This window comes from Bolinopsis microptera, chromosome 4 (assembly GCF_026151205.1).
Source record: "Bolinopsis microptera isolate Bmic1 chromosome 4, MBARI_Bmic_1.0, whole genome shotgun sequence".
NCBI lineage: Eukaryota > Metazoa > Ctenophora > Tentaculata > Lobata > Bolinopsidae > Bolinopsis > Bolinopsis microptera.
In genome coordinates, this window is record NC_087075.1 from 12,836,373 (window position 1) to 12,852,432 (window position 16,060).

Below are 16,060 nucleotides of genomic sequence, written 5' to 3' on the forward strand. Positions count from 1 at the left end.
ATGAAGACAGTATTACATTATAATAATATTATATATAACCCTGTGTAACATGATACGTAAACCCCACGTTAAGGGGAGCCCACTTCATCGCCACTTGTACGGTTTATTGCCCACTAATTCTGGCTTTATTTTGGGAGCCATGTTTTTCTGGGTATAAATAAAATTTCGTGTTTGTAGTCGGCACTTTCCTGATTCTGTAGCCAATTCTACGTGCCTCACTAAGGTATTTTCTCAGAGGAGAGGATAGGTGGAACCTCATGGAACAACACCTCCGCATGCAATTAGACCAGTGGGTCTGGTTCATTAACGGCAACGTGTTTTGGTTCAGCAGTTTTACATAATGTTTCTCAGTCCAGCTGCAGTCTGGTAGTGTTGAATCTCACGAATATTTTTCAAGCTCTCATTTTCTATGCTTTTTTGCCTCACAGGAGATATTGTGGTTTTTTGTAAATGTAACTGCAATACATTGATGTTAAGTCAGGCTATACTATAAGTTATCATGTAAAACAAGTTCGGTGTGAGTAGCTGCAAAAATTGTATTTTCAAGTATGTTCAGGTATATTCAGGTATGTTCAGATATGTTCAGGTTTTTTCAGGTATTTTCAGGTATGCTCAGGTATGTTCAGATATGTTCAAATATATTCAGGTATTTTCAGGTATTTTCAGGTATTTCCAGGTATTTTCAGGTATGCTCAGGTATGTTCAGATATGTTCAGATATATTCAGGTATTTTCAGGTATTTTCAGGTATATTCAGGTATTATCAGATATTATCTGGTAGGTTCAGATATGTTCAGATATGTTCAGATATTTTCAGGTATTTTCAGGTATTTTCAGGTATGTTCAGGTAAGTTCAGGCATTTTCAGATATGTTCACGTATCTTCAGGTATGTTCAGGTATGTTCATATATATTCAGGTATTTTCAGGTATTTTCAGGTATTTTCAGGTATGTTCAGATATGTTCAGATATGTTCAGATATGTTCAGATATGTTCAGGTATTACCAACCTGTTAAGATGCTGCTTATCAGCACTGTGTCCTTGTTGCTTATCTTCATCTTTTGAATCCTCAGATAGAGGGAGTGGCTCATCTTTACAGACCATTTCCTCACACTCCTTCTTCTGAGAGGAGATTACAGTATTGGAACATGGTTACCATAGGGGGGGGGGGGGGTCCAAGGGGAACTTTGGGGAGTTTTGGGGAACTTCAGGAAACCTGGGGGACTTTCCCAAAGTTCCCCAAAAAATTATCAATGAAACAAATAATTTTGGGGAATTTTGGGGAACTTTTTTTTGGGGAACTTATAATTTTGAATAATTTTGAATAATTTTGAATAATTTTGGGGAATTTTGGGGAGTTTTGGGGAACTTTTTTTTGGGGAACTTCAGAAATCTTGGGGGATTTTACCAAAGTTCCCCAAAGTTCCCCTTGGACCCCCCTACCATAGTTACCATGTACCTCAAACGGAGTACAATATATCCATAACAAGGCAAAAAGGACCTTTCAAAATACAGCATTTTAATAAATTAATCAAAAAATACAATTTTTCGCATCTCCCCCATATTTCCCATTTTTTAGCATTTTTGGTAACACAAACATTTAACTAACAGGAAAAAGAAGATGAGAGTAGTTGGGGAACAGTTCGCTCAGACTCCGCAGCTCCTCCTCCGACACCTCGAACAGCTCCTCGTCAAACGAGAGAGCGTCCTGAGCTGCAAAATCCGTGGGAATGGAGTCCAAACCTGACAGAATGTTTGTGATCACCTTATCGGACGTTAATTTTGGACGGACATGAACGCTCGAAGGCATTCATGTTTAGTATTAGTATTTGATTTAACAAAATTATCGGACTTTATTTGAACAGAAATTCAAATTAACGCTAGGACCTCCAGTAATGTTACCTTGTACTATGTATCTAAGGCATGCTTGTATTGCGCTTCTGTGTAAACACACTATTTAGCAGACGTAATCGTCCAAGTAATTCGATTTTTATACGGTTTGCTTCGGCTTTCGAATTGATTTTTGTTTGATACTTACTATTTATCGAAAGAAACAATGGGACCAATGGAAATTGCACGTTTTTTGTATAAATAAGCATGTGAGCATACATAAATCAGTCCAGTCCTATGATTTCATTCTCGACTTCCTTTCTCTTATCATGGTAACTTTGTCAGGAAGCGTGGTTCCATGGAAGGTTTTAGGCACTTATTTTTTGACATATCGAGTTTGGGAAAAGTCACATTTTACCAATATTGTCCCTGACTTCATCTTTTCAATGATTTCTTCTTTTATTGCTTTCTTGAAGCTGATATTGTCGTACAGGTTGTTTGAGAACATAACCTTTCATGGCTCTGGAGTATGCTCTCACTGTGTATGACTTCAATCGATTTTCCTCCTTCAAGTACAGGTTGTTTTGCACAGCAGCGAGCATCGTCATAACTGTCATGGTGTCTAGTTCGAAGCTGTGCAGTTTTGGGAGGTATTGTAGCTTCATGGAATGAAACGATTCAAGATTGCCTGTATGAAGAAATTTTGCACAATTTCGAAGATCGTTTGAAAACCGTGTCGCCGTTATCACCCTGAAAAGCGCTAAAAAGTCCTCCTCTTCCACATTAAACCAGTCTATTGACCTATTAGAATGCCTGGTTATTGATCCATGTTTGGATGCAGCGTACTTTACAGGTATCTTCGGGTACGGCCTAGTTAAACCAATGCTCTCTCTAAGTTTTTCAAAGATCTTAAAGATCTCCTCTTTGTATGTCCACACATGTATATTGTATATTTAACACAATGATGTAGTAAACATGAATGAAACATTTCAATGGATCCCCTTAACACGCACTGCAAGAGTACCATATGATTAACAAGGGACTTTCTCCATGCTGATATTTTAGGGTGGAACTGAGATGTTTTGGCCGTGTGCCAAATGTCAAAATTTATTTTTGTCTCAGGATACTTGTCCGCCACTATTTTGGCGATGGTCGCTTGGCGATCTATGACCAAGTCATTTGGTTTGACCCCATCCTCGGTGATCAAGCTCTCCCATACCTGACGAAATGCCTGGTGTTCTAGACCGCCACTGACTTGCCCTTTCTGAAGTATCGCAAAGTCGACAACCTCATTAGTGTCACAGTTCATGATTGTGTAGGTGCAGTACTTTGCGGAGACGCCAGGGGAATCGAACTGAGCATCTCCGCAAAGTACTACATGTTTACCATCAGTTTAATGTGTTTTTAGTCCAGTGCAAATACGGTCTCTTCCTTCAGAATACATCATGTAGATTGTTGGGTAGAGCCATGCTCTGACGTGTTCTGTAAAGCGGGGTCGAGACAGAGTGGGGAGCTCCACCAGATTCTGGAAATTCATAATGCTCTGGAATCTCAGTCCTGACAAGGCGATACAACATGAGATATGAATGTTTATGACGAATTTACGGCGAACAATGGGACTGCTAATTGCTGCTAAATGCCAAGTAGAAGGATTCGATCCGAGCGTTCACATTGTGCAAACATAATCTACAGAGACTGCAATCCCTTTAAATCGCACTTTCGAACTGAGAACTTTTCCTCCGCATTTTGGGCAGTACGAGAAGAGCAGCAGTTATTCTTGAATGTTCACGTAAACCCAGGAAATTGGCTGTGTTTTCTCATGCATCTTTCCATGCGATTTCATTTGAGTTTTACGAGTAACCCTCTTATCAATAACTGCCGTTAGACTTAGTCATGGTCCATAGGGGGGGGGGGGGGGTCAAGGGTTATATTCGTCGTCACTGCTACACGGGTTGTGTGAATCTGTATCAAATTCACTTGAAAGATTTTCTTGTCGGTGTGTTTCGTCTAATAGAGACGAGCTAGCAGTTGATGATGAGCCAGTTTGCGTTGAACAGTCTTTTTAGACGGACTGCATTGCACTCCTTTACTAGTCTCAGTACTAGCCGGCGACAAAACTGATAGGTTCCTGTCAGTATCAAAATAGGAAGCAAGGTGAGATAAAGCAGGATTATCACTCGCTAAAAGTCCTTCCACTTCTTGGTGTTCGTCGATGTTACCTTGATTTGTTGAACTGGAACCTACAGGATTATAAAAATCGTAAAAAATTGTATCGCTTTTTAACATCCACACAGTATTTTCAACTCACCCTGTAGAATAGCATCGTTTTCTGATATGAGTTGATCTATGTACTCGATGTCTCTTCTGACTCTTTTTCGCCCTGGTCTCACGGGTGTAATTTCTTCCGTAATCTGACTCGACAGGTGCACCTTCATTCTACCAGTCTGCCTATCAGTGTTTGGAACAGAGTCAGGTCGCAATCGTATCCACATCTTCTTGGTAGATTCAGCTTTCTGAGCGTTGGCCAGATCATATGGATCGAAATCCTGTTCGGTAAAATGCTCAGAGCAAACTCTGGTGCTCTTTTTGACATCTTCAGGCTGCCTTCGAATTCTCTGTCGCCATTTCAGAAATAAATGCTTGTTTTTCTCGGGAACTGGCATTCGATAAAATCTTATGAATCGTCTCCCGGGCCATTTAGAAACCATGTTATTCTTACTGAAGTTGTTGGTACAGTCACCTTCGCCACAGTGCACCATGATGAATCTGCAAGATGGAAAATTCTGATGAAGTATTGAACCTGTTTGCATTTCAAATTGTACAGCAGATGTAACTATCGTGTTGTAACAAGGTAACAGTTATCATGTATTTGCACTACGTAATTATACTAAGTTAATTAGATGAATGCTAACGAGGATGATGACGAATACAGCAGCCCTCCTAGTGCTTCTGAAAGTGATGCAACAATGTCGGAGAGTTCCTCTTGTGACGACGATTGTGGGCCAGCCGTGAATAATGATCGAATTCATCGGGACAAGCAAAATGAAGAGTTTCATGACATGAGCTTAGATCCACAGTTGGCTGTTAGCGACCATGAAAGCGATGAAGAGCTAAGCATCGTAGGTTTCAACGAATATGACACGGATGATGATGAGGGTGCGGTGAACAAAGAAGCTAAGCCTTTACGAAGATTGAAGCAAGACCCAAGGCCAGGGAGTGGTGCACTTGCGAAAACTGCTCCGTCATGGAATCGGAAATGGAGAGCTACTGTTGCAGGGAAAGCACACTTATGGCTGACACAGTAATAGGGCAATCAGAGAAAACCTGCGTAACTTTGGTTGATATTTTTAGGAAAACGATTGAAGACGAGGAAATCTTGAAACTTCAAGCAACTAGTCTACAAGATGTCAAGAGGAACGTTGACGGCACCATTCGGCCCGAGGGTTTACGATACGTCATTGCCTACACAACCTTCTTACAAATGTGCTCTTTAAGGTTTTGTGGCAAGGGGAGGAGATATGTTTTGACATCATGTGCAGTAGTGAAACGAATCAGAAATCTCTACCCATCCCCAGCCGGAAAATACAAAGACTTCTTACCGGGAGCAATTAACTCGCTGATTTAGAGCGTTTTAATGGATGTTTTATGGTTTTAAAGTCTGTTTTTTGTCAAATACCGATGTAAAACTTTCTCATACAATTGCTCAGTAATAATTTAACGATCCAAAAATTACAAAAATGAAATATTGAGCCTTCTAACGAACGGAAAAAAGAAGGCAAACATCACATAAACACTGTACTGAGAGGGAACAACATTCCAAACTAGGAACGTTCTGCGTGCAGCGATAAATTTAGTGTGCGTGATATCTCCATTTATGTGTAAGCTAGAAATTCCGTTCTTTGATCATATAAGAGAATGCGAGGCCTAGGTTAACGTAACATGCACAAAAAATCTTTGCCAAAAGTGAAAAACTCATTTACGTCATCCGTTCAAATAAAGTCCGATAAGGTAGTTACACTACAAGTTACCATAGTTACACTACAGGTTACCATAGTTACCATAATAGCCCCTGATACCTATTTAATTATTCATTATTTACTTATTCATAACAAATAAATAAATTAGCTCATATTTTATTACCCGGTAGTTAGAATCCGATATAAATACACAATAAAGGAAACCAATAATTTAAATAATGAAACATATTCGTTTGTTATCAACAATGTATAATTTGTATTTTTAGTACGTTATTTAAAGTTGTGTTTGAAAAAGTTGAGTTTCTAAAAACAGTTATAATTACCTCTAAAAAAAAGTAATATTCACCTCTTAAAAAAGTAATAATTACCTCTAAAAACATTAAAAATTACCTCTAAATAGCGTAGTCAGGAAGTGGCCATGAAGTTGGTCGTGGAAGGTGGACCGTTTGTCCGACTCCTCCCCTTTCCTCCTCCCTGTCCTCTCTATCAGGTCCCTCCCCCAGCTTTTGTAGCGGCTTGTGAAGCTACTTCGTCTTGACACCTCGCCTGAACGGATGTGAATAAATATATAATATATTTATAAATATATTATTTGTTTATAATTGTTTAATTATATAAATATATTAGATAAGTGTAATGTGGTAAGCCAGTTACAGCAGAGGCTTAGCGTAGTTAGCATTTCTTTGGGATATTGTAGATTAGCGGAAATAACCGTTGGATTTGGGTGTAAGCTGAGTGGGTTATGCGGAGTAAGTGTATCGATGGTTTTGAGTGTAGACACGTGTTAGTCGGGTGGACTAGTTTTAGTATTTAGAGAGGTGTATTCACGCCTCGCCTGAACGCGAACGGTGGGATGTGAATAAATAAATAATATATTTATATATTAAATTCTTACATTTAGTACACGCTTCGACATTAAAATATACCCAACAAAGATGATGTACACTTAAGTCATTGAAGCGAGAGTTAGTGTGGAAATATCAAGATCCTGCTCTTCTTTATCAGTTCAGAATTTATGGGCAAATTATATATTATATTATCTTAAATCATGTAAATGAAGAGGAGTGCAATTTGGACTTTTCTAAGAGTAAACAGCCTACTTTATAGACCCAATTGAGATATTTATTAATGTGCAGTGGTTCACATCTTTTTCAAACGCCTCATTCCTGTCAAGTAAAAACGTCATTTATAAACTATAGGGTATGGAATATTTTTAGAAAAATTGCTGTTTCTGGCAAAATATCACCTTTTTTCAATTTTCATCTTTTACAAGTTACAGCCACTTGATGCCTGGAATGAATGGCTAACATAGAACAGAATAATTTATAGACCTGATGGAGATGTTGATTAATGTGCAGTGCTTCAACTTATCTTATTTCTGGAATGAATGGCATATATTATGGTGGCAGTTCTACTTCTAGAAGGTTAATTTACAGCCCAGAAAGGGTAAGTGAAGAAGGGAATCTCTTAAACATTATGCGTCTTATTAACCTAAGTGGAGCAACAGTAATACCTTATAATACAGCCTATTTAACCAACAGGGCTGCATTATGGAGATAAGATAATTATATTTTCATCGTGATAATACAAAATATGATTCAATTTATAAAGATCGTTATAATACGATTGTTTATCAAAGATTCCCCAATTATCACCAATAAGATCGGAACAACTTGAGGTTACTTCAGATCACAAGTTCCAACTTTTGAGTTTTGAGTACACTTGACTTAAGGCGGTAGTATTCCCGAGATCCATTGACAACAGTTCTCCACAGCTTTCTGTCCTCCATCAGTCTAGCTATCTCATCTACTGATTTCAGCCCAGTATCTGCTTTTAGGTTATCTAGTAGTGTTAAGTAAGGTCGCCCCCTGTTAGTATGCCCATGACTCGGCTTCCAGAGGATAAGCTTGTTCAGTGTCAGCTCCGGATGTCGGTGAGCATGACCTGCAAGTCTGAGCCTTCGTTGGGTTATCTTGGAGCTGACTTTGGGAAGATCACCGTACAGGCTGTGGTTGCTGACATGGTCTCGATATTGATTGATGTTAAGGGCCATTCTTAACATTCGTGTATAGCAACCATCAACCATCTTCTCTAGCCTTTTCGTCATAGTCCAAGTCTCGGAACCGTATAGCAGCACCGACTCGACTAGTGCTGTGAACACTTTGAGTACAGCAATGTGTTATAATACGGTCTAGGGGGTTACTTAGTTGTATATAAATATTATTATTATATTATACGATGATACTGATTCACATTTCACTACGCTCATTTTGGTCCATTTCATTTTTAAACAGATGATAATTTCTGATTATTCTGATTTCTGGGACAAATGATACTGCACTGTTAGGATAATCCTAACAGTGCCGTATCATTTGTCCCAGAAATCAGAATAATCAGAAATTATCATCTGTCTATTTTTATGCGACTAATTAATAATGTTCCAGTCCGTAATCTTTATTTCATTTTTAGATACATAAAATATTTTGATGCCATGATCTGAGGTGGATACTATACTCCTTGATAGCTTGACTTAGTCCTAGTCTATAATTTGGTGCAGTATTTCGATAATAGTCCTGTAAGCCGTGATTATTTGATAGATTTTAGGCAGTATTGTGTAATATCGATGCTAGTGAGTTATAATTATGCAGTGGAAGTGGAACATCAAGCTCTCGTCTGCGTGAAAGGTTCGGCGGATTTGCACCTGGGAGAGTACTAAATGCACCAACTCAGAGGGGAGGGGCTATGAGACAATGGAGCTAGAATTAAAGGCTGTAAAACACAATATTGCTATAGTTGGGCGGTTCAGACTACACCTGGGATAACTTCAGAGTTAGGGGTAACAGCGTCATAGAGATTAGAGAGGAACAGTGGTTTGTCAACAGATTGCGAAGGTAACAGGTGAGAGGTCTAAAACCACGAACAGGACATTATATTAGGTCCGGTGGAAAGGTCAAAAAGAGAAATTTAGTTTGCCCTATTCGATAGAGGGTCATTGATGCCGGACTATAAGGGATCAGAAACAGTTATGGTTAGGCCCTGGAGAGCACGGATGGGGCATGTCGTTAAGGAGGAACAACGAGGGTTGATTTGGGTCAACTAGATTAGGTTAGGATTAGGTAAGTGACGGTCAACAAGGGTTGACCGTGATATGTTGTGTTAGGATAAGAGCATTAGATCTGTGGGCGTTTTTAGGCGATACAAGTCTGGTTAAAATAGGAGTTAAAGTAGGAATTTGTCGAATTAGTCATTGTGTTGTTTTATAGTTTAATATCTTGTAACTATCTTTATTACTCTCGTTTTAGTTGTTCGTAACCTAAATTACTACAAATAATCTACGAATCTGAAGCGAATGATGACTGCTTACAGTCCTTTTATTTAGAATCATGTTGTTGTTTGGATCAACATTATCTTTTCCCTGAACGTGGATTTAATTAAGACTCGCATGTTGTCGCTCAAATTAATACTTTTAACGAAAATAATAAGTACTGAACACTTTCTTAGCCTTTAAACGATGAAGCGTTCCGTTGGGTTGGTTATGTGTGCAGCTCTTGTTGCGGTAATATCATCGACATCAGCCAATGAGGTAGGTCTAATTTCTTTAATTCCAAAAACAACATTTACAACCGACCACATATGGATAATATTGTCACTCCTCATTTCTCACTTCTCAGTGTCAAGATTTAGAGGCAGAAATAGAAGTTTTACAAGGCCTGCTTTGCACCTCAACGAAATTTAACCTGGAGGCAGAGATCGCTAAAGAAACTTTGTCCCAACAAATAGAAAGCTTGAAGAAGTAAGAAATCTTATAAGATGGGCTTGGCAAAAAATTTTATGAGGATCGTTTACAATTTCATAATTCAGTATAAGCATTTTTGAGTCGCACGGTAATCTTGAATATCAACCCAAAGATCATTCGCATACTAAATTGACTTTTAACAGGGAAATCTCTAGCATTCAGAAAGACTTGAAAATTAATGAGGATTGTTGCAAGAAAGATGATAAAACGGCCGAAGGTAAGAGTGGCTAACAGTAACAGGGACAAAATGAAATCGCGGCATGTGCGGAATCGCGATTTTCCCCATTATTTGCGACAAATTTCATGTATAGTCTTATGAATAGTCTGCTAAAATCGCTACATTGCGATTTTTGGGCAAATTTTCTTTTGTCCCTGGTGGCCAAGCTTTTACATTTTCGATCACTAATTAATAAACGCTATCTCAAAGGCCCAAGAGAGAGAGGTGATAAATACCGTAATTTATCGTTACCCACCAGACACACTTATCTGATTTTCCACCAATTTACTTGGTGTCGTAAGAAAGTTCTGCCATGGTCCTTTCTGATCTGAACTTATTCAGGAGAAAATGTCGTGTACACTATCATACAACAAACCAGTACTGGTACTAATCACGGAGGAACTACAAGCGGCGCCTATCTTTTTACCCTGATAGGAACTGAGGATGAAACCAGCCCACACGACTGCTCGGCAGACCGTTCTGAAGGATCTCAAAGTCAGTGCTCCTTCGAAGATGATATAAATATCGGGCAACTCAAGGCAGTGAAGATCGAGAACACAAGCGACGACACCTGGATTTTTGTTAACATGGCTGTGGAGGTAGATGGAGTTGTAGCGGGAAGATGGCACGGTAGCATGACGGTCGGTGATTACCTTACAAAGACGATCAGCTTGAATACGAACATAGGTATACATACTTAGATTGTTTTGTGAAGAACTAAAATTTACTGTGTTTAAGGAGATTTTGCCGTAATGTAAGTTCAAAATTAAATTTAAACCTGAAAATACCTTAATTTATCGTTACACACCATGACCAGGCACACTTATCTAGTTTTCCACCAATTTATTTGGTGTCGTAAGAAAGTTCTGCCAGGGTCCTTACTTCTTTCTGATCTCAACTTATTCAGGAGAAAATGTAGTGTACACTATCATACAACAAACCAGTACTGGTACTAATCACGGAGGAACTACAAGCGGCGCCTATCTTTTTACCCTGATAGGAACTGAGGATGAAACCAGCCCACACGACTGCTCGGCAGACCGTTCTGAAGGATCTCAAAGTCAGTGCTCCTTCGAAGATGATATAAATATCGGGCAACTCAAGGCAGTGAAGATCGAGAACACAAGCGACGACACCTGGATTTTTGTTAACATGGCTGTGGAGGTAGATGGAGTTGTAGCGGGAAGATGGCACGGTAGCATGACGGTCGGTGATTACCTTACAAAGACGATCAGCTTGAATACGAACATAGGTATACATACTTAGATTGTTTTGTGAAGAACTAAAATTTACTGTGTTTTAAGGATATTTTGCCGTAATGTAAGCTTAAAATTAAATTTAAACCTGAAAATACCGTTATTTATCGTTACACACCAGACACACTTATCTGATTTTCCACCAATTTATTTGGTGTCGTAAGAAAGTTCTGTCAGGGTCCTTTCTGATCTTAACTTATTCAGGAGAAAATGTAGTGTACACTATCATACAACAAACCGGTACTGGTACTCATCACGGAGGAACTACAAGCGGCGCCTATCTTTTTACCCTGATAGGAACTGAGGATGAAACCAGCCCACACGACTGCTCGGCAGACCGTTCTGAAGGATCTCAAAGTCAGTGCTCCTTCGAAGATGATATGAATATCGGGCAACTCAAGGCAGTTAAGATCGAGAACATAAGCGACGACACCTGGATTTTTGTTAGCATGGCTGTGGAGGTAGATGGAGTTGTATTTATTAAATTTTAATTTATAGACCCAATTGAGATATTTATTAATGAGCAGTGGTTCACCTCTTTTACAATTTGAAGAGGAGTGCAATTTGGACTTTTCTAAAAGTAAACAGAATAATTTATAGACCTGATGGAGATGTTGATTAATGTGCAGTGCTTCAACTTATCCTAATTCGGGAATGAATGGCATATATGGTGGCAGTTCTACTTCTAGAAGGTTAACAGCCCAGAAAGGGTAAGTGAAGAAGGGAATCTTCTCACTTATATGCTTATTAACCTAAGTGGAGCAGCTGTAATACCTTAAAAAACAGCCTTATCAACCACCAGGGCTGCATTATGGAGATAAGATAATTATATTTTCACCGTAATATATTAAAATATGATGAAATTTAGAAAAACTCGTTATAATCCGATGGTTTACCAAAGATTCTCCAATTATCACCAATAAGATAGGGCTAACTTGAGGCTACTTCTAATTGAAGTTCTGATTAATCAACGAAAAATCAGATCAAAAGTTCCAACTTTTGAGTACAGCAATGCCGAGCGTTATAATTCGTTCGTATATAAATACGATGATAGTGATTCACATTTCACTACGTTCATTTTGGTCCATTTCATTTTTAGACACATAAAATATATATATGCCATGATCTGAAGTGGATAATATACTCCTTGATAGCTTGACTTAGTCCTAGTCTATAATTTAGTGCAGTAAATCGGTAATAGTCCTTTTATTTAGAATCATGTTGTCATTTGGATCAACATTATATTTTCCCTGAACGTGGATTTAATTTAGAATCGTTCTAACAGGATTCGCACGTTGTAGCTCAAATTAATAATTTTAACGAAAATAATAGGTACTGAACACTTTCTAAGCCTTTAAACGATGAAACGTTCTGTTGGGTTGGTTTTATGTGCAGCTCTTGTTGCGATAATATCATCGACATCAGTCATTGAGGTAGGTCTAGTTTCTTTAATTCCAAAAACAACATTTACAACCGACCACACGTGGATAATATTGTTACTCCTCATTTCTCAGTGTGAAGATTTAGAGGCAGAAATAGAAGTTTTACAAGGCCTGCTTTACAACTCAATCTTGCCCATTGTGACACAATTAGTATTATCTAATACTGTACTAAATGGTGGGTCTGCTGCTCATTTCCCAGAAAAACAGTTAGTAGGTACATTGTACTTAGGGGGTGTCCAACCCCAAAAAACCCATTTTACCTCTAATTTCAATTTTGGGAATGGGTTTTGAGGTTTTTTTTCCTATTTTTTTGGGGTTTTTTTAATGTTCCTTTTTTTAAAACTTTTATCTAATTCGACTACATTGAAAGCAAAACCCCTACTAAATAATGGGTACAATTTCCCAATGTTTAATGAGCTGTTTAAAGCAATGTATGGGTGGGTATCTTATTTTATATACCAAGACACAGTTAGTACCGTGATTTCTCAACAGTTAGTACCGCAAAAGTGGTGGGTGTCCTAAATACTATCCGAAGTCACGTACGTGGAATCACCTATGAACCCCGCACCTCATATTACACCCTACGGAGAGGTTCCACTCTTTACAGAAGTCGTAGTGGGGAAAACTCCTGGAGGCTTGGAGTTGGTCCACAGGAAGCTGAAGGTAGGAATGGACTAAACAATGAACGTATTCCCACTATTTTTAGTCAAAATCTTGCCTATCATAACACAATTGTATTACTACTGCTTTTTTATTGATAGGTAATAAACTACTTTGGGTACTTTCCTACTTTATATTCATTGCAATGCTAAAATATGGCTTTTAAATTTCAGGAACCTGGCTAAGTCATCGGGGTCAATATCTCCCATATTACCCCGCAGGACAACACAACTATGACAGTCTAGAACAGGCGAAATATGCGTGCCTCAGGAATACCGGTAAATTTTCATATGTCATAGGAAATTGAATAATATGCCTTTCATAAATCTGGTGTACTAATACAGCTTTAACTTTAAGTGTAAATATACAACAACAAATGTTGATTAGAAGTTTTTTTTATTGACCTAAGATAATTTGAATTTTATGTATATCTACACTAATCCTATCGCAGACTGTTGGGGAATCACCTATGAACCCTACACCTCATATTACACCCTACGGAAAAGTTCCCTTCTTTTCCAAAGTACTACTGGGGAAGTCTCCTGGACAGTGTCTTCCACAAATATTCCAGACTTCTATACCTTACATCACGGTAGAAGGTTCCGCACTTTTCAGAAGTCCTAGTGGGGAAATCTCCTGGACATTGACGGATGTGTCTCCCACAAATAGTTCAACCAGTCCACACTTCTCTACCTCTTCCCCCCCCCCCCCCCCCCCCCCCATGGGTACAACAGTAAGAACAGCAGACACACTGTAGACTGCTCGAACCTTCTAGAACCTTCTAGAACCTTCTCGAGTCAATGTGAAGCAGACTTCTTCAAGAAACTGGGATCTTTTTTTTTTCTTTTTTTTATTAAAAGTTTAAAATTTAAAAAAAAGTTGAAAACAATTTTAAAAAATTTAAAAAACTGGGATCTTTCTAATTTATACTTTATGATATTTCAATCATACATTTCATCTTCAGAACATTTTGAAATTTTTATTGGGTAAAATTTTTATTGGTTAAAATATTAATTGTAATTATTTATTATTGTCTAATTTAAACACGTTAAAGCACGTGTTCTATAATATAAGTCTATTGTATAAGTCTACAAATACAAACCATAGCAATAATCATGAGACATGATCTACCAAAAAATAAATCATACTATTAAATATATATATTACATATATGTATAAGGCTTACAGTCATTATTTAAGGATAAAATTGATCCGAGTTATTGAAAAATATCAACAATGAATCTGAAATTACATTAAAATATGACTTTCCACGCCGCAACGTGCTGTTAATTTCATGGGCTATTGAATTCCTGACAAAATTTGGATTGGATGCAGTCCGTGGTTATGTTTTTACCTTAATTCAGTTATTAAATCAGATAAATACTAATAATAATACTTACAATAATATCTAATTAATTATAAGATCTAATTATGATAATATTTAATAAATCTAACCGAGACACTTGCAGTAGAGAATAGGAGCCACGTTTATCTGCTCTAGTATAGCAAATCTTCTCTTCACCCTCACCAAATTCTCTGATATCATGGTGAGACGACCGTCACAGTTCCAGATAGCTTTCTGACAGTGTGTCACCCAGTTCAGTCTTATCAGCAGATTCTGGGACAGCTCCTGTAATATGGTTGTCATGGTAACCATTTCTATCGCTAGAAAACTAATTCGGAAGCTTCCTCACGGCACATGACACCTAAACAAACCAATTAAATGAGAATCTCAGAACATTTCATATTCATGTTCTCAAATTATTTGTTATATATTATATAGTAGTATTGAAAGTATTGTCACTCACGGCTTTAGCAGCAGCGAACTTGTTGTAAAACTCGACGAGGGAGCGGTTGTTGCTGTGTAGTCTCTTCAACTGTTCTCTGTGTGCTACTAACAAATCTGCTAACACTGAGATGTCTCCCTGGACCATGAAACTCTCCTGCTGGTTACTGATCGCTGGGGAGGTAACTAATGGTAACTAATGGTAACTAATGGTAACTAATGGTAACTAATGGTAACTAATGGTAACTAATGGTAACTAATGTAACTAATGTAACTAACTCCCTCACTCCCTGTACCATGAAACTCTCCTGCTGGTTACTGATCGCTGGGGAGGTAATTAATGGTAATTAATGGTAACTAATGGTAACTAATGGTAACTAATGGTAACTAATGGTAACTAATGGTAACTAATGGTAACTAATGGTAACTAATGGTAACTAATGTAACTAACTCCCTCACTCCCTGTACCATGAAACTCTCCTGCTGGTTACTGACCGCTGGGGAGGTAATTAATGGTAACTAATGGTAACTAATGGTAACTAATGGTAACTAATGGTAACTAATGGTAACTAATGGTAACTAATGGTAACTAATGGTAACTAATGGTAATTAATGGTAACTAATGGTAACTAATGGTAACTAATGGTAACTAATGGTAACTAATGGTAACTAATGTAACTAATGTAACTAACTCCCTGTACCATGAAACTCTCCTGCTGGTTACTGATCGCTGGGGAGGACATCTCCGTTACTTTAGTACTGTTTAGTTTGTTTGAACCTTCTAACTGGTGTTGATTTGTCCGATTACGAAGAATCCAGAGAGCATATAAACTCAAAACTGGTACAATAATCGTCCCTAAAACCACATGGGTTCATTGTAACCAATGTGTAGTGGGTACAGTGGGGGCTGCCATATGTGTTGGTCATTTCTGACGTGCAAGTTTGAGTGCATTTTAGGTCATATTGTTAGCATTGAGTGGAATTATGATTTTTGAAAATTATTAACTGCTAATTAATTAACGTTAAAATTAATTATTGTTAATTACTTACTGTTAGTATTGTTTGCTAAATTGGTAACTGCTAATTAATTTACGTTAA

General features: G+C 37.9%; 1 protein-coding gene across 10 annotated transcripts in view; it reads right to left on the reverse strand.

Moving 5' to 3' along the window:
* The window catches only part of LOC134813895 (RB1-inducible coiled-coil protein 1-like), a 119,445-nt gene that overhangs the window by 99,441 nt on the left and 3,944 nt on the right, over positions 1 to 16,060 (reverse strand). For 4 of the 10 annotated variants that reach the window (XM_063821822.1, XM_063821825.1, XM_063821821.1 and 1 more), the window contains exons 10-14: positions 14,985 to 15,136; positions 14,632 to 14,806; positions 6,196 to 6,351; positions 1,608 to 1,741; positions 1,008 to 1,120 (exon numbers count right to left, since the gene is read on the reverse strand). The exons of the other annotated variants lie outside the window; for them this stretch is intronic. In XM_063821822.1, the coding sequence (XP_063677892.1) occupies positions 1,008 to 1,120; positions 1,608 to 1,741; positions 6,196 to 6,351; positions 14,632 to 14,806; positions 14,985 to 15,136 (730 nt within the window). The remainder of the gene's footprint in view (positions 1 to 1,007; positions 1,121 to 1,607; positions 1,742 to 6,195; positions 6,352 to 14,631; positions 14,807 to 14,984; positions 15,137 to 16,060) is intronic. 10 annotated transcript variants of the gene reach the window in all.